This window comes from Marmota monax, unplaced genomic scaffold (genome assembly GCF_021218885.2).
Source record: "Marmota monax isolate L192 unplaced genomic scaffold, Marmota_monax_Labrador192_F-V1.1 WCK01_AAM20220418_F8-fsc00106, whole genome shotgun sequence".
In the NCBI taxonomy this organism is placed as follows: Eukaryota; Metazoa; Chordata; class Mammalia; order Rodentia; family Sciuridae; genus Marmota; species Marmota monax.
This window is the reverse complement of record NW_026695218.1, coordinates 5945714-5965680: the sequence shown is the minus strand read 5'-3', so window position 1 is coordinate 5965680 and position 19967 is coordinate 5945714. Positions and strand designations below refer to the sequence as shown.

General features: G+C 48.9%; 4 protein-coding genes across 7 annotated transcripts; 1 reads left to right on the top strand and 3 right to left on the bottom strand.

The window, feature by feature from the left end:
• The first annotated feature begins 411 nt into the window (after positions 1 to 411).
• Positions 412 to 2889, top strand: Wbp1 (WW domain binding protein 1). 2 transcript variants are annotated; one of them, XM_046432260.2, is made up of 5 exons: positions 412 to 681; positions 1023 to 1124; positions 1650 to 1752; positions 1879 to 2055; positions 2223 to 2889. In XM_046432260.2, exons 1-5 carry the CDS (start codon positions 613 to 615, stop codon positions 2681 to 2683), a joined length of 912 nt encoding a protein of 303 aa, XP_046288216.1. In that variant the 5' UTR covers positions 412 to 612; the 3' UTR covers positions 2684 to 2889. The 2 variants fall into 2 exon arrangements, with proteins under 2 accessions (XP_046288216.1, XP_046288218.1); XM_046432262.2 differs by lacking the exon at positions 1023 to 1124 and having other exon boundaries at positions 420 to 681.
• A 169-nt stretch (positions 2890 to 3058) lies between these two features.
• Mogs (mannosyl-oligosaccharide glucosidase) lies at positions 3059 to 7054 on the bottom strand. The gene is made up of 4 exons (XM_046432257.2): positions 6467 to 7054; positions 6054 to 6280; positions 5386 to 5582; positions 3059 to 4997 (listed from the first exon to the last, which is right to left on the bottom strand). The coding sequence occupies exons 1-4, from the start codon at positions 6816 to 6818 to the stop codon at positions 3254 to 3256; spliced, it is 2520 nt and encodes an 839-aa protein (XP_046288213.1). The 5' UTR covers positions 6819 to 7054; the 3' UTR covers positions 3059 to 3253.
• A 2798-nt stretch (positions 7055 to 9852) lies between these two features.
• Positions 9853 to 11838, bottom strand: Mrpl53 (mitochondrial ribosomal protein L53). The gene is made up of 3 exons (XM_046432256.2): positions 11334 to 11838; positions 11132 to 11244; positions 9853 to 11030 (listed from the first exon to the last, which is right to left on the bottom strand). The coding sequence occupies exons 1-3, from the start codon at positions 11423 to 11425 to the stop codon at positions 10897 to 10899; spliced, it is 339 nt and encodes a 112-aa protein (XP_046288212.1). The 5' UTR covers positions 11426 to 11838; the 3' UTR covers positions 9853 to 10896.
• A 153-nt stretch (positions 11839 to 11991) lies between these two features.
• Positions 11992 to 19902, bottom strand: Ccdc142 (coiled-coil domain containing 142). 3 transcript variants are annotated; one of them, XM_046432244.2, is made up of 9 exons: positions 18761 to 19901; positions 18418 to 18504; positions 18190 to 18339; positions 17928 to 18058; positions 17740 to 17853; positions 13456 to 13570; positions 13087 to 13264; positions 12769 to 12968; positions 11992 to 12629 (listed from the first exon to the last, which is right to left on the bottom strand). In XM_046432244.2, exons 1-9 carry the CDS (start codon positions 19818 to 19820, stop codon positions 12373 to 12375), a joined length of 2292 nt encoding a protein of 763 aa, XP_046288200.1. In that variant the 5' UTR covers positions 19821 to 19901; the 3' UTR covers positions 11992 to 12372. The 3 variants fall into 3 exon arrangements, with proteins under 3 accessions (XP_046288200.1, XP_046288201.1, XP_046288203.1); XM_046432245.2 differs by lacking the exon at positions 18418 to 18504; XM_046432247.2 differs by lacking the exons at positions 12769 to 12968; positions 13087 to 13264 and having other exon boundaries at positions 18761 to 19902.
• Between the last annotated feature and the right edge of the window lie 65 nt (positions 19903 to 19967).

The following is a 19967-nucleotide window of genomic DNA, read 5'->3' as shown; positions in this document are numbered from 1 at the left end:
TGGTATATGGGCAGACCAATCTCTGGTACACACATCTTGCCCTACGTGGGTTTGGAAACCACTGCAAGAAGGCCAGCGGGTGCACCCTTGGACTCGGGCCGACTCTCAGAACCTTGCCTCTTCCAGCGGGATTACCTGTGGTGGTTCGGCATTGAGCGTCATCCGGAAAACCTGATTTAGGCCAATCAGTAGGAACTTTGCTCTTCTGGACGGCATTCATTGGTTGATAAGTCAAAGCCTGTTCTGTTGTCCATATTGGCTATTGTCGCTGTCAGTCAGGGCTCTGGTCGAACCTTCCCCCACTCTTTGTCTGTGCAAGCTCTTGTTGTCTGGGAAAGCAGTGGAATTACTTCTGGGGATTGGTTACTGGGAGAAGTCGCTAATGTGCTCCAATTGGCCAATCCGTCGAAGGAAGATGCTGATTGGCTGGATAGGCCAACCTGGGTCCTAGTTGGCCGAGCTCTCCCCGGATGGAAGCTCCGGCTGCGGAGTGATGGTGGCGGCCGCGAACATGGGCCGGGCAGGGACCATGGCGGTGCCAGCAGAGGTGGCAGGGGCGGGGCAGCTGGCGGTAGAGGAGGCTGTGGTGTTCAGGGGGCTGTAGGTGGAGGCATGGCTCGGGCCAGCAGCGGGAACGGCAGCGAGGAGGCCTGGGGGGCACTTCAAGCGCCGCAACAGCAGGTATCCCAACAGCTCCAAAAGCCTATCACGACAGCCATTTATTTCTCTTTCCCCTTCCTGACCCTTCCTGTTGGTGAGGGGGGGTGGGTGGTGGGGGAGGAACTCACCGAGCCAAAGGTACTGTGAAGTTCCTAAACATGTCTCACTCTTTGTCTAAACTTTGTAATGTAGACGCAGTTGACTTAAACTGCAGCCTCATAGACCCCATCCCTTGGCTGCAGTGGAAGCTTGCAGTAGCTCTCCAGTGACCAGAGGCATAGTGAGGTCCCAGGGAGACTCCCTTTGTCTTGAAACAGTTATTTGTTATTTTTTGTTTTTGTGTGTGCCTATTGTCACAACAGAGTCCAGCAGCGTCTTCTCTTGAGGGAGCAATCTGGAGAAGAGCTGGAACCCAGACTCGCGCCCTGGATGCCATCCTTTATCATCCACAGCAATCCCATCTGGTTGGGAGCACTGCTCTGGGTCTCACACTGCCCCTCCTCTACCCTAGAGAGACTGAGTCCCAGAAGTGGAAAGATTCAGCTTGGGGGTGGGGGGTAGCAGGCTGTGGGAGATGATGGAATTATTTTAGCTTTGGAAATGACCTTAAATTCTTACTCATTTCTCAGACAGATAGCTCAGACTGGCTTCTCACTTCTGCCAAAACACTCCCTTAACAGAAAGCACCCTGCAGGGCCAGGCTTCAGTATGAGAGAAGTCTCCGTTATGCAGAACTGGAATCTATCTTCCTCTTTGTTGTGAACACTTTTATGTTTGTTTTCTAGACTGCACCAAATTCTTGCTGTTCCAAATTCTCTTTCACATTGATAGCCTTTCAAATATTTGAACAATTCCCCCAGCATCCCTTCATCTTTCCAAGCTGAACTTGGCTCATGAGTAGAATTGTGTATTATGTGCATGAAGGAGGTGCGGGTGGGCAATGCTTGGAGCTAGAATCTTCCTTAGTTCAAGTGCCTCCTTGCTCCCAGCTTCGAGAGCTGTGCCCAGGAGTGAACAACCAGCCCTACCTCTGTGAGAGTGGTCATTGCTGCGGGGAGACTGGCTGCTGTACCTACTACTATGAACTCTGGTGTGAGTCTCCATGAGGGCTATTCTCAGGTCCCTCTGCCCATCCTCCTTTGGACCCTGAAACTCCAGTTTTCAGGACCCTTCTCTGAATGGGAGATATTTAAGATACTCCTTCCTTGCCTCCTGCAGGGTTCTGGCTGCTCTGGACTGTCCTCATCCTCTTTAGCTGCTGTTGCGCCTTCCGCCACCGTCGAGCTAAACTTCGGCTGCAACAACAGCAGCGGCAACGTGAGATCAACTTGTTGGCCTACCATGGGGCATGCCACGGGGCTGGCCCTGTCCCTGCCGGTTCACTGCTTGACCTTCGTGAGTGACTTGAGGCTCTGAGTCCGCTACCAGTGACCCTTCCCAAACCAGGACCCTGAATCATCCCACATTCCCTTTTGCACACATTTCAAAGAACCCTTTTCTCAAGTGTCAGATCACTTCTTCATGCTTGGTTGCCTTCAACCATGCTATTCTCTTCCCTGCAGGCCTCCTCAGCGCCTTCAAACCCCCTGCCTATGAGGATGTGGTTCACCGCCCAGGCACACCACCACCTCCTTATACTATGGCCCCTGGCCACCCCTTAACTGCTTCCAGTGAATGCACCCGCTGTTCCTCTGCACCCAACTGCCCTGCCCACTGCGAGGGGACAAACGTGGAAGGTGTTTCCTCCCACGAGAGTGCCTCCCCTCATCAGGAGAGTGAGCCTAGGGCAAGGGTCAGCCCAGCCCACACACCTCCCTCTTGCCGCTATCGTCGCCTGACTGGTGACTCGGGTATTGAGCTCTGCCCTTGTCCTGATTCCAGTGAGGTTGACCCAATCAAGGAGGTGAGGGCTAGTGCCATCCCACCAGATCTGGAGGACCAGTCCCCTTGTACACTGCCCCCAGACCCCTTGCCACAGGTCTCTCCCATGGGGCTGGCTTCCAGTGAAGGGGACATCCCATAAGTAGTTTTGGGAGGGTGGGTGGACCACTGGCTTTTCACAAACAGCCCTGGCCTCAAATTCCTCCTTGGTTCCTCCCTGCCCTCCTAGAATCTGCCTGAAGGGGCTGGAGCCCTGAGGAGAGGGGCAGTATTGGGGGACTGTGCTAGTTTTGCCCTCCCCAAAGACATCCACAGGAGCCTTTGATCTCATTAAAGAGATGTGAACCAGCTGCTTGTGGATTTGAGTGGACTAGAACTCAACTTGCTGCATTGCATTTGATATACCTGGCTTTGAAGGAGATAAGTTATAGCCATTTATATCACATTCTCTTAAGATAGTAGGTATCCCTGAAGCCTGAACTAAGACTTGGTGAAGCAAAGCTGGCAAAAGCAATAGTTTGGTTTGTTTTTTCCAATTTATTTAGAAAAATAGACTCTGAGTTCACATTCACCCCAGGCTGTGTGGGGCGACATAGTAGACACCTGAGATGAACCGAGGAAGGTTTGAATTACTGGTAATTGAGAAGCTGGGCAGCAGGAGACCTTGTACCTCCAGACTCTGAGTGGCTTGGCTTTTCTCCCATCCCCCTGTTCAGTAGTCTTCAGACATGATCAGTAAGACTAGGGTGGTCCAGCCATGGAAAGGGCGGCAGCCCATGCCATGCCCATCCTGGTCACTGTACTGTTCCCACAGAAACCCTGTAGCCTGGTACTGCCTCCACACATTGCCTATCACATTGGCACGGAGCTCACTGTGGAGCTTGGCAGCCTGGGTCTGATGTGGACCTTCTAGGTGCCCATAGTGGTGGAGTGCTCCCAGAGCCAGGTAATTGATATTCAGCCACACAGCACCCCGCCAGTAGGGGGGATCATGCTCTGAATTGCGCTGGCCATAAAAGGGGCTGGAGGCTGCAAGGGAGCGCAAACCAAAGGGGCTCCAGAGATGGCGGCTGTCAGCTAGAACATCCAGCAGGGGTCCGAGGTGGGGTGAGTTGGGGTCCAGAAGCCGCAATAGGAAGGGAAAAAGAGTAATGTAACCCAGGGCATCCACATATTGCAAGCGGGGTTGAGGCCGGCCCACCACTCGAACCAGCCCCTGAGGGGGCCTAGGCTTCAGCTGTACAGCTTTTGTGTGGTTCCCAAAGTCTGCAAAGACTCCTAGATCTGGAGCCCAGTGTAGCTCATCCAGGCTCTCCTCTGCCTCCAGTGAGGCAGCCAGTGGGCCCAGCTCAGCAGCTGCCTCAGTTTCCCCTAGCTTCTCTGCAAGCTGAGACAGCACACGGGCACCCAGTGCCACCCAGCATCGCAGGTCAAGGTGCCGCTCAGTTGCTGAAGGATGTGAAGCCCGGGGATAGTCATCCAGCCCTGATGGCAGTGTCTTAGGGTTCAGTAGGGTAGGCAAGGCTGGGTCCCTGCCTCGCCAGCGGTAAGAGAGTGGCACTGGCCCTGCTTGGCTCTGATGGAGCCAGGAAAACCAGGCATGAAGGCGGGGGAAGGCCCTGCGCAAGAAATTCAAGTCAGCAGGGTCACCACCTTTTAACATGTGGGCAACAGGTAAAAGGAGGGTTGGGGGGTTGGCATGGGCTGCCCTTTGCACCAAGAATTCTGAGGGTACCCGGGCTCGGGCCTCATCCCCCAGTATCTGCTCCCGCCCAATCCAGCCATCAGCATTCAGCAACCCCAGCCAATGGCCTAGGACCTCTCTGGTGAGGTGGGGATCCCACCGATGGACCACTAGCTGGTGAAAGCCCTCATCCCAAAGGAAGCCACGTGGGAAGAATGACCTGGAGGGTACCCCTGAGAAAAGAGGGAGAGGTGGAAAGAGGGCTGGGTCCACCTTCTGCTCAGACCCTTCCACCCCCATGTCTGGCAATACCAGACCTTGTCCATAGAAGTAGCCAATCCCACCAAGGAGGCTGCTGAGGGCAACCTGACCCAAAGTCTGCTCCTCAGGACTCAGGCCCTTCTCTTTTAGGTGAAAAGTCTTCTCAAAACGCTCTTGAAAGGCTTCAGCATGGCTCTCTAGGGCCTGGGTCAGTAGGCTGCCTGCCAGCTGTCCCAGGGCTTGGTTTCCTCCTGCCTGGGCACTGCTAGATTCAAACACCAAATCCATGGAAAAGGGGATTTTCAGTGTCACCTGCTGTATCAAGAACTGCCCTTGTCCCTGCCTTTGCCCATTTGGGCCTCTGTCCTCCCACTTCAGAGATCTTGGCAAGCCGAGATAGCGTTCAGGAGAATCCCCTGGGGGCTGATGCTGAAACCAGCTATTTAAGCGACTCTTCACCATCTCTGTCAGCAGCGGCAGTCCTGGGTTGGAGGACCAGAAGACATTGTAGCTTGAAGACAAGAAGAGAAATAGAAAATATATTCAGGGGGCTGGGGTTGTGGCTCTGTGGTGGAGTGCTTGCCTAGCATGTGTGAAAAGCAATGGGTGCGATTCCCAGCACCACATATTAAAAAAAAAAAACACACACACACAAATAAATAAAAGGTTCATCAGTAACTAATAAAAATATTAAAAAAATAGTATTTAGGAAGAGGTGGTGAAAATTATAAAGGGAAATATGAGGTGATCAGGAATCACGATAAGAGGTTTTAATGCAGGGAATATGGACATTGGTGAGACTAGAAGTAACTAGTGGAAGGAAAGTAGAGAGAAGCGAATCAGGTTAAGTTAGCATCCAAACCACCCCTACAACCACTCCACACTCTTCCCTGAATTACCTGCCATACTTGGGGGCAGTGTCCCCTGGATTGGTTGGTGGCAAAAGTGTAAAGCGGAAGTCACCAAGTTCACTGGTGTGCCCACTGATGAACTTCAACTGCCCCTTTGCCCCAACCTCTGGGAGTAGGACTTCCTGGCCATCTGTTACCACATAGAAGAAAAGGGAGACCAAAGGGAGGGCAGAGGTACCTAAAGCCTGGGTGACCAAGAACAGGGGGGAAAAATAGCATTAAATTGGCAGTTTTTCTTGAGAATCAGCCTTAGAGAGGGAAAGGCATTTTAGGCAGGAGTAACATGGTAAACAATATGTGTTTGGCAATGCTGAGTCACTGAGGCTAAATAGATATACCCAGTGGGATGATCTAAAGAGCCTTACAGAGTTCTCTGGGAAATAATGGAATACTTGTGCTGTGTCCTCTGCTAAGAACTCTACACAGATTATTTTAATTCTTACAATCTTGTGAGTTCCGTGTTACTATTATCTTTGCTTTACCAACAAGGCTTTGGGGTGATACACAGTCATACAGAGAAGTTCGAATTTAAGACAGATTTCGAACCAGTAAGCCAGACTCATGGCTATTAACCCCCACTTCAGACTGCATTTGCTGGCAGCAAGGGAAGGACTGAGGGAGTCTGGGCTGAGGAAAGGGTATCCTGAGGCCCTGACCTGAGGCTCTACAGTCACTCTCCAGCTCCAGTCCCCTCCGTGTTGACCCCCAGGCCTCTTGACGAACTCAGTAGTGAGCCTTAAGGCCCCATCCTGGATGTGTTGCCGCCCGAAGGAGAGGCCGTCGTGGAACTCCCAGCCATAGGGACCCACGCCGTCTCCCTGCTCACACGTGTGCCTGAGCTTAGGGGTCCCTGGGGTGGCGCCCTGCTGCGCCCACATCAGTCCTGGGGGTAGAATGGCCAAGTAAGTCAAAGAGAGAGCGGGAGGACCTGTTCCTGTGGGTTTCTGAGAACTTGAGGGTCATCCTCCTTCTTAACTCCTGCTCCACTCCGCCCCACCCTTGCTCTGGCGGGAAGCTGGGACACCCAGATTAAGAGTGTGCCTGTCTGCCCACCCCGGGGCCCAGTTACCGGTGAGGAGGGGTTTCGGGCTGCGAGTCTTCATGCCGAAGTAGACGTGAGGACGGTAGGTACCCCAGAAGAGGTCAGGGGCCACCGCTGGGCTGGAGGAGTCGGAGGACAGCGCTGGGGGTGCAGAGTGTAGCGTGACCGCCCGCTGTGCACGGTACCACGCCAGCACCCAGCGCCCCGACAGGGCGAGAGCCAGAGCCAGAACCACCACAGCTAGGGCCGCTCCCCCGGCGGCGCCACGGGCCCTGCCGCCCCGGCCGTCCCGTCGCCCCGAGCCGACCCGAGCTTCCCTCTCTACTGCCCGGGCTCCTTCAGCGGGCGCTGCGCGACGTCGCCGCTCGCCTCGAGCCATCCTAGTACCGAGGACGTTGCCCGAGAGCAGACAGGCTGCAGTGGCGCCCGGGTCCTGCCTCTCCTGCTCCGGCTCTCGCCTGGCGCCCCAGCAACTGTGGTCCTGTCAGCACCAGTGGGCCCGCGCCTCTGGCTTCGGGTCCTTCTCGCGCCGGAAGTCCCGCCCCGCCACGTCAGGTCAAATCCCCCCTAAGCCCGGAACCGCTGTCGCCAGCCTGGCGAAGGGGTGGATCAACCCGGTCGGCACTGGGAAGGGACGGCTCACTGGGTCTGCGCTTACGCGGAGCGCTCACGGAGTAAGCGGTTTTAGTAGAGAAAACCAATCTTACTTTGAGCCCCCCACCCCTTTTTTAAGTTGTTATATATTAACCAGAGAAGCCAGCCTGAGTGTTTTACTGATAACTGCCCCGCCCCAATCAGGTGACGGAAAGCCACGGCCTAGGAAATACAACTTTACAGCTTGGCCTAGGCCACAGAGCTGGGAAGTGGCTAGCTTTGGACCCAGGTAGGTGTACTTGAATCAAGCTGGATCACCTGACCCACAGCCAGTACCTTCTGTCCTCGAGGAGTGGAGAAAGTGGACTCAAGAGGAAGCCTGGGATCTGGGTCCAGCTAGGTCTGGAACCAGACATATGTATATTTAAGAGACATATGTATATGTAAGAGATCCTGTATACTCGGCCTATAATTCTAGTCCGCACTTACCTCCCACCCCATCTCCCCACTGGTGCTGGGAATTGAATCCAAGATCTGGTACATGCACTAGGCAAGTGCTCTACCACTGAACTACATCTCCAGCCCAATAATCTATTACTATTTTATTTAGATGAGCCCTAGAAAGACCACAATAGTGGTACCTGTATTTACAGAAGGCACTTTCTTTGGAACAATCCTGGAAGCAGAGAAGCTTAGGGAGAGGGTGGCTTTGGTCTATGTCAGCAAAGGCTGCAGGAAGGAGGTAGTATCTGCACCTCAGGTTGACCTAGAAGCATCAGCATTACCTTTTATGGTAGTGCAGAAATGCAACTTAGAGTCAACTAGCTCAGAAATGCAACTTGGATTCAGTAATTTGCTTCTCACCAATAGTGCAACATAAAAGCTATTTTCATACATAAGTCCACCCCATTTTAAATGAAAGCCCTATTCTTTTTTTTTTTTTTTTTTGCAGGCGAGGGGCAGGGGGGTGAGGGGTGTGTGCTGGGGATTTTCCATACTATGCACATCCTGTTCCACTCTGCTACACCCAGACTATTCTATATTCTTATGCTCTCTCTACCTATTATCATACTTTCCACAGAAACTTATTGCATAAAACTTTATGCTTTATGTAACATGCTCACTTATATTTCACTATAATCTGACTTCTGGCCCCACTCCCTATTGGTAGATTTCTTACTCAACAATCACCCTCTAACCAAACTTAATGCTCAGCCCTGTTTGCACTACCCCATTGTACTTGGTCCTTGTCTCTATTGTAGTACGTATTACATATCTAAATTTCATTTATTCATTTTGTATCCCAGAACTGATCACCTTTATAAGTGCAAGGTAGATGTTAACAATTAATCATGGAGCTGGGGAACCAAATCAGGTTGTCAGTGTGATTTCCACTTTAGAATAAGTTCTTAGATAATAGCACTTATTATTCTCCCATCAACCTTGTAGGCACTTTACAGATGTTAACTCACTTAATGCTGTCAGTTGTCTGAGGCAGACATTCATCCTATCAGTTGACTGATTCCAGGACCCCTGAAAGTCCCTTATACAAAAAGGCCCCTGCTCAAATCCCTTACATAAAATGTCAAGATATTTGCATATAATCTACATATACCCTCCTGTATAGTTTAAATCAATCTCTAGCTCATTGATACCTATACAATGTAAATGCTATATATAGATAACTGTTATGCTGTATTACTTAGGGAATAACAAGGGGGAAAGTCTGCACATGTTCAGTACAAATGCAGTCTTTTTTTCTGTAATTTTTTCAGTCTGAGTGTGGCTGAATTCAAGTGTACAGAACCCATGGAGAGCCATTTATTATGTATTACAATAGTAGAGCCATCTACTATTATCCTTATTTGACAAGAGGAAACAGGCACTGATGGATTAAATAATTTGTCTCAAGCCACACAGCTACTTAAAGCAGAAGTGATATTTCAACCCCAGGCAATCTGGTTATACACTATACTGCTTCCAGGTGGTTTTCTTTTTTAAATGGGGTGGAGAGTGGGGAGACACTTTTTTAGACAGGGAAAAGCTATGGTAACATTGAAGGAGGCTTATGTGAAATGCATATGACAAATTACATAGAAGCCAATGTCTTAAGATCTTTGATTGCCTAGCTGAGCATTCTGAAGTTCTTCTCTAGGACAGGGGCTTCCAGTTTTTTCCCCCCTACAACCACAGTAAGAAATCATCCACACTGCACCCAAGCTGGCATGGTGGCACATGCCTGTAATCCCATCAAGTCAGGAGGCTGAGGCATGAGGATCAGAAGTTCCAGGCCAGCCTCAGCAATTTAGCAAGGCCCTAAATAACTTAGCAGGATTCTGTCTCCAGAAAAAAAAAAAAAGGGGGGGGGGACTGAGGAAAAAAGTGTGGGCAGGGAGCTGAGGCTGTGGCTCAGGGGTTAAGAGTCCCTGGGTTCATTCCCTGGTACCAAAAAATAAACAAAGAGAGACCCCCCCTCACCCAAATCATCTATATTGCAACCTAGTACATGCAAACACACACACATTCACAGACACACATCATATATGATTATATGCTTAAAACTAAAATTTCCTAAAAGAAAACTTCCCAATCTATGTGACATACATTTAAAAATTTTATTCCACTTTAAAAAAAAAAAAAGACTGATGTAATTCCCTAAATTGATTTCATTATGCACACTAATGGGGGTTAATCCAGTATGAAAAACTACTTCAGGTACTCTTTACTGAAGGTAGTGGTGAGCACTAAGCAGTCATGTGCTTTGGGAGAATCAAATTAGCCACAAAAGTGATTAATATAGACCAGGCAGGAGAATGCAATAGTGATACAAGACCTTTTTTCTTTAATATTTTTTAGTTGTAGCTGGACACAATACCTTTGTTTTATTTATTTCACATATGCTAGGCGAGTGTTCTACCACTGAGCCACAACCCCAGCCCCTCAAGAGCTTTTTTAAAAAATATTTTTTAGTTGTATATGGACACAATGACTTTTATTTGTATGTGGTACTGAGGATTGAACCCAGTGCCTCACACATGCTAGGCTAGCCCTCTACCACTGAGCCACAACCCCAACCATCAAGAACTTTTTAATTATTTATTTCTGGTACTAGAGATTGAACCCAGGGGCACTCTACCATTAAGCTGCATCCTAGTCCTTTGTATTTTTTTTTTTGAGAAGGGTCTCACTAAATTGCTGAGGCTGGCCTAGAACTTGTGATCCTCCTGCCTCAGCCTCCAGAATCACTGGGGTTACAGGTCTGTTCCACCTCCTGGAATTAATACTGTTTTAGACAAAGAATGTTGATGGCAATTGGAAGAAGCTGGTAGTAAGTAACCTGAATAAAGTGCAGTAATTGGGATTTGAATGAAACAGAAACGTAGGGTTTTACTCCAGAGAGGATAGTTCAAGTTATGACAGGGGATGGGTTGCCCTAGGAAGAACACAAAGAAGAAAAAAAAGATGAGGGCAGTATGCCTTTATGTTTAAGAAGCAAGAAAAATCCAAGAGGGGCAGGGGTACCACGAGAAGGTGAATTAAGAGTGACAAAAGCTAATGAGATAGAGAGCTGAAGATTGAGGAAATAGCACGTTTGGTAAACAAGAACAAACGGTATTTTGAGTGATGTAAGAAGCCATATTAAAAAGGGTTAAGCTGTGAGTGAGGGTAAGAAAGAAAAAAATTCAAGTTCATTTAAACCTCTTCTCACCCCTATCTTCTCTTGCCCCCCCAACCATTGTAGTGGCAAAGCTCTCCCATCCCACCCTGCTCCGTGGCCCTCCAGATAGTGATTTGAATGATGAAGTCGCGCTTAAGTGTCCTTGTCCCAAGTCAAAATCTGCTTGTTGGTTTCTTTCGCGATGTCACCGTTCAGTACCAGCGCCAGGTTTGTCCCGGCTCCCCGCTGGGTTCCTGGCCCGAACGTGGGAAGCGAAAGCGATGAACATTTCCTGAGCGGTGAGTTGAGCGCCACGCATTATCAGGCGATGCCCGTCTCCTGGGGAGGATTCAAACAAACGAGTCAGGCACTGGGCAACGCAGTGTGGGGCTGAGGATTTCCTGCCTCCCCCTCTAGCCTGTCTCCCACACGAAGCCCACCGAACAGCACGTCCACGCAGGGCTCGGAGCCGTCATGCCTCACGTCTGCAATAACCGTGCAGTTGAGATTGGTGGCGCGGACCTTCTCGCTGCTCACCGCTTGGAGAAAGGTCCTACGGTGGGAAAAACGGCATGAGTGCCGGGCGGAGAGGGCTAGTGGCGGGAAGAAGAAGCATCCCCTCCCCACCAACATTCTTCTCACCTCGTCGACTCCACGTTTTTCTCGAAGGGGCAAAACTGAACCCGAACCTGCTTGACGGATCTCAGCCCGAGCCGAGCCAAGGCCGCCGCCATGGTGACCTTCGCCCCGGAAGGACTCGCTCTGGCGGAAGTGATGCCGCTGAAAGGTTGCGTGGTCCGCAGTCTCAGCAAAGTTGATTTCTGATCGCCTGCAGCCAGTTCAGGCTCCAAACTGCTGCCCCAGCTCCGCGGCCAGAGAGTAAGGCAGGGAGGTGGTGGGGATGGCTTCGGCACCGAGTACCGAGGGACCCAAAGCAAGCGGCCACTAATTACTACCTATCGTTAATAGTCCTTTTGTTCCACAGTGAAGACAATAGTGCAAAACCCCTTTGTACAAAAATACATCTGTCTTTTGCAGCATTTCCCCTTCCGTATCCTTATGTACAAGATCTAGATTGACACCATTTTATATTCTGTCTCCTTCCAAGGAGAGGACTCTACCACTGCAGGGATTATCTACTTACCGGAGGTTACCCACTTCAGGTAACTGAATAACCAAAGCTTTAAATAGGAAAGCCCTACAACCCAGTATTCTTAAATGACTGAAAATAAATATAGTACAGGATAAAACCATCCTTGGGATTGATCCATAGGTAGAAATACGTATTCCACCTTTGAGATTCCCCATGAATAAACTGTTTTATTCGTGTTTCTGGGATTTAAGAGGGCACAGCTTCTAGCATGTTTTCTATTGCTTTCCCTTTCCTTGTACTCTGAGATTCAACCCCTAATCCTCCTCCCACTTCCAGCCCTACAATGTCTTCACTGAGGGGGAACTAGGCCTGACCCTTCCAAGGGTGCTGACCTTCAGGTTTCAGCTTCTGGTTTTGCCCTTCACTCTTGATTGCGGGCACTGGAGTGATCTTGGATTCATAGCTTCTGATTCCAAGCTCTGTGTAGCTTAATGTATGCTCTCTCCCAAGTTCCCAATTCTAGGCTTCTTTAATATGCAGTTCCAAATATCTGGGCTTTTCTAATCAGAGATGGGGAGCTCCTGGTCCTTAGATTTCAGGACTGGTCCCCAGGCACGAAAGAAAGGGCAGTTGCCAACGGGGGTGCTGGTTCAGCCTTAGGGCAAGCCAAGCCTGCTGATTTCCCACCAGGTAAGCCTCAGGGCTAGGTCCTCCTCCCCTTAGGGTGCTTAGCAGCTGATTGGTCTGGGCTGGGGGTGCTCCAGACCGAAGAGGAGGCTCCAAGCTCTCCAGGTTGTTGAGGGTGCTGCTGGGCCATTCTGTGGCCTGGACTTCATTACAAACACCTGGCAAGAAAGAAGTGGAAGGCAGGTGGCTTGTAAAAAGATACTAAAGCAGATCAATGGTGAGTCTGGGCTGTGGGTCACTTAAAACAGTTAGGGAGGGGCTAAGAGAACCTCTGGTTGGGGGTGGGGAGTGACTCACAGCAACAGGGAGGCCTCCAGTGGACTCTAGTCTTGGGCAGGGGCTGCTGTAGTAGACACAGCAGGGCTCCATCTAGCTGCTGGAAGATGCTGAGCATGAACAGAGTCTGCCGAAGCTCCAGGGACAGGCCCCACTGCTCTTCTTCAAGCAACTCCCTGACCACTCCAAAGTCTTGTCTGAGCTGCAGTGCTCCCTGCAGGCTAAATGTCCAGGTACAATGTGACCACCTGACCTTTGTGCCTCTCCAAACTGCTCTATGCCTCCTAAGCCCTCCCTTTTCCCAGTTCCATTCCTCCTACCACAGTTTTTTCTCCCCACCTGAACCGGATCCCATGGGTGAGGATGTGGTCGAGCCAAGCACCTAGGATGGCTGTCAGTGCCTGACCCAAGGCAAGGGCCTGGGCTTGGGGTGATAATCCCTGCAATCCTTGCAATACAGGCTCCAGTACAGTTCGGACTACCAAACCAGCATACTCACTAGGAACATGGGGAAGTTCTGGAGTGAGAGAAGAGAAAGGACAGGATATGAGACTGTGGAATGTTTGTGAAAAAATGTAGGATTTCAGGAAGGAGGGCATAGAAAGTCAAGACAAGGATGGAGGTAGTGGTGTGGAAACAGTATTTGGAGAGGTTGGGATACTGTTACCCCCAGGGACCCTAGAAATAGAAGCTGGGATAAAAAGTTACCAGGACAGAGACGAAGCCTCCAGTACCGACCACGTGGCATGTAGAGCTTGAAGCCCTGTGTGGCTTGTTTATGACATTCTTGGAAAAAGAGACTTAGTGACTCTTCAGGCAGGAGCTGCACAGATTAAAAAAAAAAAAAGTAAAAGAGGCTTATCTGTTAGGGACTTCTCAAATTATGATGTTTCTTTAAATCTGAGGTGTTAACTGGCTGTGGTGTTGCATGCCTATCATCCCAGCTATTCAGGATGCTGAGGCAAAAGAATTGCTAGTTCAAGACCAGCCTGGGCAATTTACTGAGACCCTGTCTCAAAATTAAAAGGGCTGAGGATACAGCTCAGTGGTAAAGCCCATCTTGGTTCAATCCCAGTACTGCAATTTAGTCAATCAATCTGAGGTATTCAACTTGGTGTCCATAAACTCCTAAGATTGTATGCATGATTGTGGCATTTCCAAGGAAAGATCTATAGCTTTCATTAAGTTTTCCAGGAGTCCATGACACAAATTATGAACAACTGCCCTAGGAATACTCTGCTTTCAGCTTTATTCAGTGAATAGAAAGTCTTTGAAGTTAATTTTATTCTGTAGTAACTCTAGGGGAAAAAAAGAGAAGACACCTTATTACCACCAGTGTTTGCAAGCACATGCCAGAGAGAGGGATCTCTTTCTTTCTTTCTTTTTTTTTTTTTTTGGTGCTGGGGATTGAACCCATGGCCTTGTACATGCAAGGCAAGAACTCTACCAACTGAGCTATCCCTAGCCCATGATCAGTATTTTTGATACCATTTCTCCAGAGTAACATAGCCCACAAAACAAGAAATGACTTATGTACTGTTTTTTTGTTTTGTTTTTGTGGCTTGTTTGGTAGGTTGTAGTTTTGGAGGAAGAGAAGATAGCAATAAAGAAGGTCTCTGTTTTATAGCCCATTTTGGAAGACAGGTATCCCAAAAAATGCAGTATATGGCAGTTTCTCTGTAAAAATAATGCAGATGCCAGGGAACCTAAAGAGAAGAAAGTAATAGGGGATGGGGAAGGGCCAATGTGACCCAAAGAAAGAGTTTAGAGTTGGACATTATTGTCAGATTTCCAGGCACATCTGACAATAATCTGTACAACTCTAAACTCTTTCTTTCTTCTCCAACAAACTAGATTTCCCCTTCTCTTGAATATCAAGGTAATTGTCCTGTCATCACTGGACATTTGTTAGAAACCTCCACACTCAAAATTCTGAAGAGATACAAGATACACAGTATGAGATCACCCTTGCCCCTTTTGGGACATTACAGTTCATCTAAGGAGAAAACTCATAACACCTGATTCTCTGTCATCCCAGCGCTGTATATGCTGGGGCACCCAGAGGAGATGCCTAGCAGTATAGTCACCAGGCAGAGAAGTGAGGCATACAGTGCTCTGCAGTGTTTGGTCCACATGGTGAACACATTGTCTCTTGTTCCTTTTGCTCTGTTCTTAACCTCATCCAAGAGCTGAACCTTTCTCATATCATATCATGTCTCCCCACCTCCCTTCTATGCAGCCACTATGGCTAGAACAAACTTCTTTCATCATTTTCACTGTTCCTCTTCTCCTGTTACAGTGGCTCCCCATCACTCATGAGATAAACCTTAGATTCATTCAGTGCCCTCCACATAATTTGATGCTAACCTGCTTACTCCTCCAGCCCCACACCCGCTCCCCAACACATAACATGTATATACAGCAGGCTTACACATGTGTGCACGCATGCACACTTGCATACACATAGCACACACAGCCTCTGCTCTGGTCAGACCAACTCTACTACTGCCAAGGATCTATGAACTGTTTCCTCCAGTAACCCCTGCTGCTTTTCTGAGACTGCTCAGCCACCAACTTGTGTCATAGGCCCATGGAACTTTCTATAAAACACATGCCCACCATGGTCTTCCTTCCTCAGGCCTCCCATGACTATCACTATCTGCCCTACTCATAATGAGCCTGCTCTGGGACATAATGAGTTTAAGGAGACAGCGGTATTTTAGATAGAAATGCAAATGCAGATATTGGACTAGAACTCTTTTTTTTTTTTTTCTTTTGGTACCAGGTATTGAACCCAAGGGCTCTTAACCACTGAGCCACATCCCCAGTCCTTTTTATTTTTAATTTTGAGACAAGGACTCACAAGGTCTCACTAGGTTGCTTATAGCCTTGCTAAATTGCTAAGCCTGGCTTTGAACGTATAATTCTACTGCTGCAGCCTCCTGAGGCCTTTGGGATTACAGGCATTTGCCACCATGCTCAGATGGACTAGAACTCTTAAGAGCCAGAAGAACTATGGGAGTTTATAGCACCAAGACACTAGGTAAGCAGAAATGCAGAAGAAAGGAGTAGAGGGTTAATATGAACTCTGTCCACAGCCATGCCCCTATTCAAGGCAAAGAGGAGAAAATTGAGCAGAAAGAGAAAACAAAAGACAGACATCTTCCACAGTAGGAATAGATAATATATAGAATGGGGCAAAAATAAAATAGAAGAACAATGGTTTTATTGATTAATATAAAAGAAATCCTAGAAGAAACAGTTAAGCATGGACAAAGGTTACCATTCTGAAGTAGGAATCAATGATGAGGACAAATAACGCATTATTTTTTTCATGAGAAGCCTTATACAATATTCTATGGGCTGGGGTTGTGGCTCAGTGGTAGAGTGCTCACCTAGTATGTGTGAGGCACTGGGTTCCATTCTAAGCACCACATATAAATTAATTAATTAATTAAAGGTCCATCAACAACCAAAAAAATATTTTTAAAAATATTCTATTTCATTTTTCACTTTTTTTTCTTTTTGGTGCTGGGGATTAAACTCAGGACCTCACACATGCTAGGCAAGCACTCAACCACTAAGCTATATCCCTAGCCCTATTTCACTTTTTTAATACTATGGATGTGCATTACTTTAATAAAAATACAAATTAAGCTTTTAAAGAAAGAAGAAACATTGTATTGAACACTGGTAACAAAGGGGAAAGGTACAATCATTTATCCTGATTTTTCTCTGCAAATTATATCTCAGTGGGTATAGTGGCACATGCCTATAATCCCAGTGTTTGGGGAGGCTCAGGCAGGATTCCAAGTTTGAGGCCAGCCTCAGCAACTTAATAAGAACCTAAGCAACTTAGTGAAACCCTGTCTCAAAAATAAAAAGAGTGGGCTGGGCATGGTGGCCTATACTCCCAGTAGCTCAGAAGGCTGAGGCAGGAAGATTGTGAATTTAAAGCCAGCTTCAGCAACTTAGTGAGGCCCTGTCTCTAAAATATTAAAAGGGGGACTGGGGTGGTGGCTTAATGGTAGAGCACTTGCCTGCACATGTGAGCCACTGGGTTTGATCCTTAGCATCACATAAAAATAAATAAATAAAATAATAGCATATGTCTGTCTACAACTAAAAAAAAATATTTAAAAAAATATTAAAAAGGATTAGGATGTGGCTCAGTGGTTAAGTGCCCCAAGGTTTAATCCCTGATACCAAAAATAAATAAATAAATGAAAAATTTAAAAAGCAGGGGATAGGGGCTGGGGATGTGGCTCAAGTGGTAGCATGCTCGCCTAGCATGTGTGAGGCACTGGGTTCGATTCTCAATACCACAAAAAAATAAAATAAAGATACTGTGTTCACCTAAAACTAAAAAATAAATATTAAAAAAAAAAAAAGCAGGGGATACAGCTCAGTGGTAAAGTACCCCTGGATTCAACCCCCCAATACTAAAACAAACAAACAGAAAAACACACACACACACGCACACACATACACACATACACATCCTTCAGGGTAACCAAATCATTAATGAGGACATGTTTGTCTTTATAAAAGTGATCTAATAAATGAGGAAGAAATGAATGAATAAATAAATAAAATTGGAATAGCACCCCTTTGCAACCTCTAATGAAATAATGAGTTTAGGCAATGATGGTCAGTGGCTGTTAACATCAAAAAATGAGAGTCTGACATAATTAGAGAGGGTGGGAGGTATATAAATGAAATAAAATTGACCATGAGTTGATCATTGTTAAAGCCCTTATTGGTGGTAGAAACATGGGAGATCCATTATACTCTTCTCTCTATATTTGTATATGTTTAAATTTTCCATAGTAAGAGAAAACTAAAATAATCAATAAATCAATAACAGGTTAGTTTAGTAGATATTCCAAGTTACTGAAATGATCCACTCTGCCCATTCTGTCCACTGTACCCCCCAAGATGTTACAGAATAGGCTCTTAAACTTCTACTGTCAGGGACCCTGTTCTCCTCACCTGCATCTGTGTAGTGAGCTTCTGTATCTCCAAGCCCAGCTGCTGCTCTACCTCCAGGGCTAAGCTTTCCTCTAAGGCCAGGCTGGACAGAGCTTCTGCCTCATGCAAAAGAGGCTTTGGATAGAAAACAGGGAGTGAGAGCACAGCCCAGCCCAGGCTGCTCCCCTCCCCACTCCCTAAACACTCACAGGTAGGTCCTTTTGGATCAGGAGCAGGAAGGAACCTGGGATCCAAGCTGCCAGGTTCTGCTGAGCTCTGTTCAAGAACCAGAGCAAGGTAGTCTGTAAGGTACAGAGTCCCAGGGCGGCAGGTGCAGGACCTAGAAAGGGAGCAGCAGAGTATCTTAGGGGACATGGAGCATCTTTGGGATAAGACAGACTTCAGAACAGACTGAAGGAAAAAGGATATCCTCAACTGTTCTGTTTCCCTGTCTCCAGGCCTTCCTCTCACCTGGAAGGCGGCAATGGATCAATCCTGACCTCAGTTCTTGGAGAGCATCCAAGAGTGGTGGAAAGAGCTGCTGCAACAGTTGAGTAGTATGAGAGAGTGAGGCAGGGCTGTTCTGATCCCTAAGGGTTGATCCCAAGGCCTGGCAAAAACCTGAGGAAAAGAAGATATAGTCTGATGGGGGAGTGGCAACCTGGGACTTGAGTTGCCCCAGTATCCCTCTTTTCTCACCTTGGTCCCAGCTCCAGATAAGAGACTGATGAAGTAGGCTGTGACACAAAGAAGCCAGTTCCTTCTCACACTCCTGAGGCAGGGATGCTAGTGGGAGAAATTACTCTAGAGCCTGAAAACAAGGCCACCCATCCCACAACCCTACCCACTCAATGATGGATTCTCCAAGACTCAAGAGGAGTGAAAAGCAAGACTTTGCCTTGAAAGCCCTGAAGCCATAGTTAGAACCCTGGGGGTTTCATTCTAAACTGCCTGCTTCTGTTGTCAGACCAGTAGATGAATGAGCAGAGTAGGGAGAAGATACCCCAGCTCTCCCAAAACATGGTCCAGGCCCATCACTCACCCTGACCCAGTGCCTGACTCAGCTGTTGTGCTGCTATCCTGGGGTCCCTCCAGGGTCCCAGATTTAGGTCCAAACTCTGAGCACAGGCTGCCCACAGCAGGGTCCAATATTGGCTCCACAGGGCTCCAGCCCCTCCAAGCCCCAGTTCACTGTTGGCTGAACTCCCTATGAGGCCCAGCAGCCCTGGCAACAGCTCACGCTCCTCATGGCATCGCTCTCGGAGCTGGTCCCGGAAGTCCAATCCCCAGAATGCCTCATCCAGCCGACCTGCCACCTGGCAACCCCGCTCCCAGGTCAGGAGATGGAGCACACGGGTAGGGGAGAAAGGGCACGCTGCCCTTGGGAGGTGGCCCATGGATTTTCTCTGCAGTTTGTGATAGACAGGAAGCTCCAACAACAGTTCAGCGAGTTGGGACGTCAGGCTTAGGCTGGCGGGCGCCCGACCCAGGGAACGAAGCTGCATCTCAATGGCAGCATCCAGGCAGCGGGCCGCTAGTCCGATGGGGCGTGCTAGGAGTAGCGGCTCAGGAATGTCCCGTAGGCCGATTCTCTGAACCGCCTCTCGAGGTGGGTGTAGATGAAAGTTACGACACAGCTCCGGGAAGGGGCGGATTCCGCTGTCGTGCGTGCGGGGACTCAGGGTCTTTAAGAGGTGCACGGCCGCCTGTAGGTGGCGGGCGCAATCCCGGGCCAGGAGGAGTTGCTCTCGCTCGCGGTGCAACCGCAACAACACAGCCCGGAGACGCTGCAGCGCCAGCGGTATCGGGCCGCCAGCTGCAGGCTCCCGCCTCCAGTCCGCAGCGCCAGCCTCGTGCTCCTCATCCGAGTCGGCCGAGGCCAGCCAGGACTGCTGCCCTCCCGGAGTTCCGCCGGGCCGTGCATCCAGACAGGGAATGCTCCCGGGAACGGGTAGCCCTTGCCTGCCATGATCCTCCCCGCGGCTGGCGCCAGCCCGATTCCCCTCCCATAGCTTCTCCCCAGAGTCCGCGGGTTGCGCCCACAGCTGGGGCAAAGTAGCTAGCGGAGGCAGAAGGCCATCCGAGCGAGAAGCCTGAGCCATGGGCTGCGAGTCGGAAACGAATCTAACGTTTCTCACTTCCGAGCTCCGCCCAACGTCCGCGGTGTTCGGACTCCGCCTCCTACCATGAACCAACTCTCATCCCGGACCCGCGGAGACTGTACTCTCTCGCGCTCCGTAATCGACGGC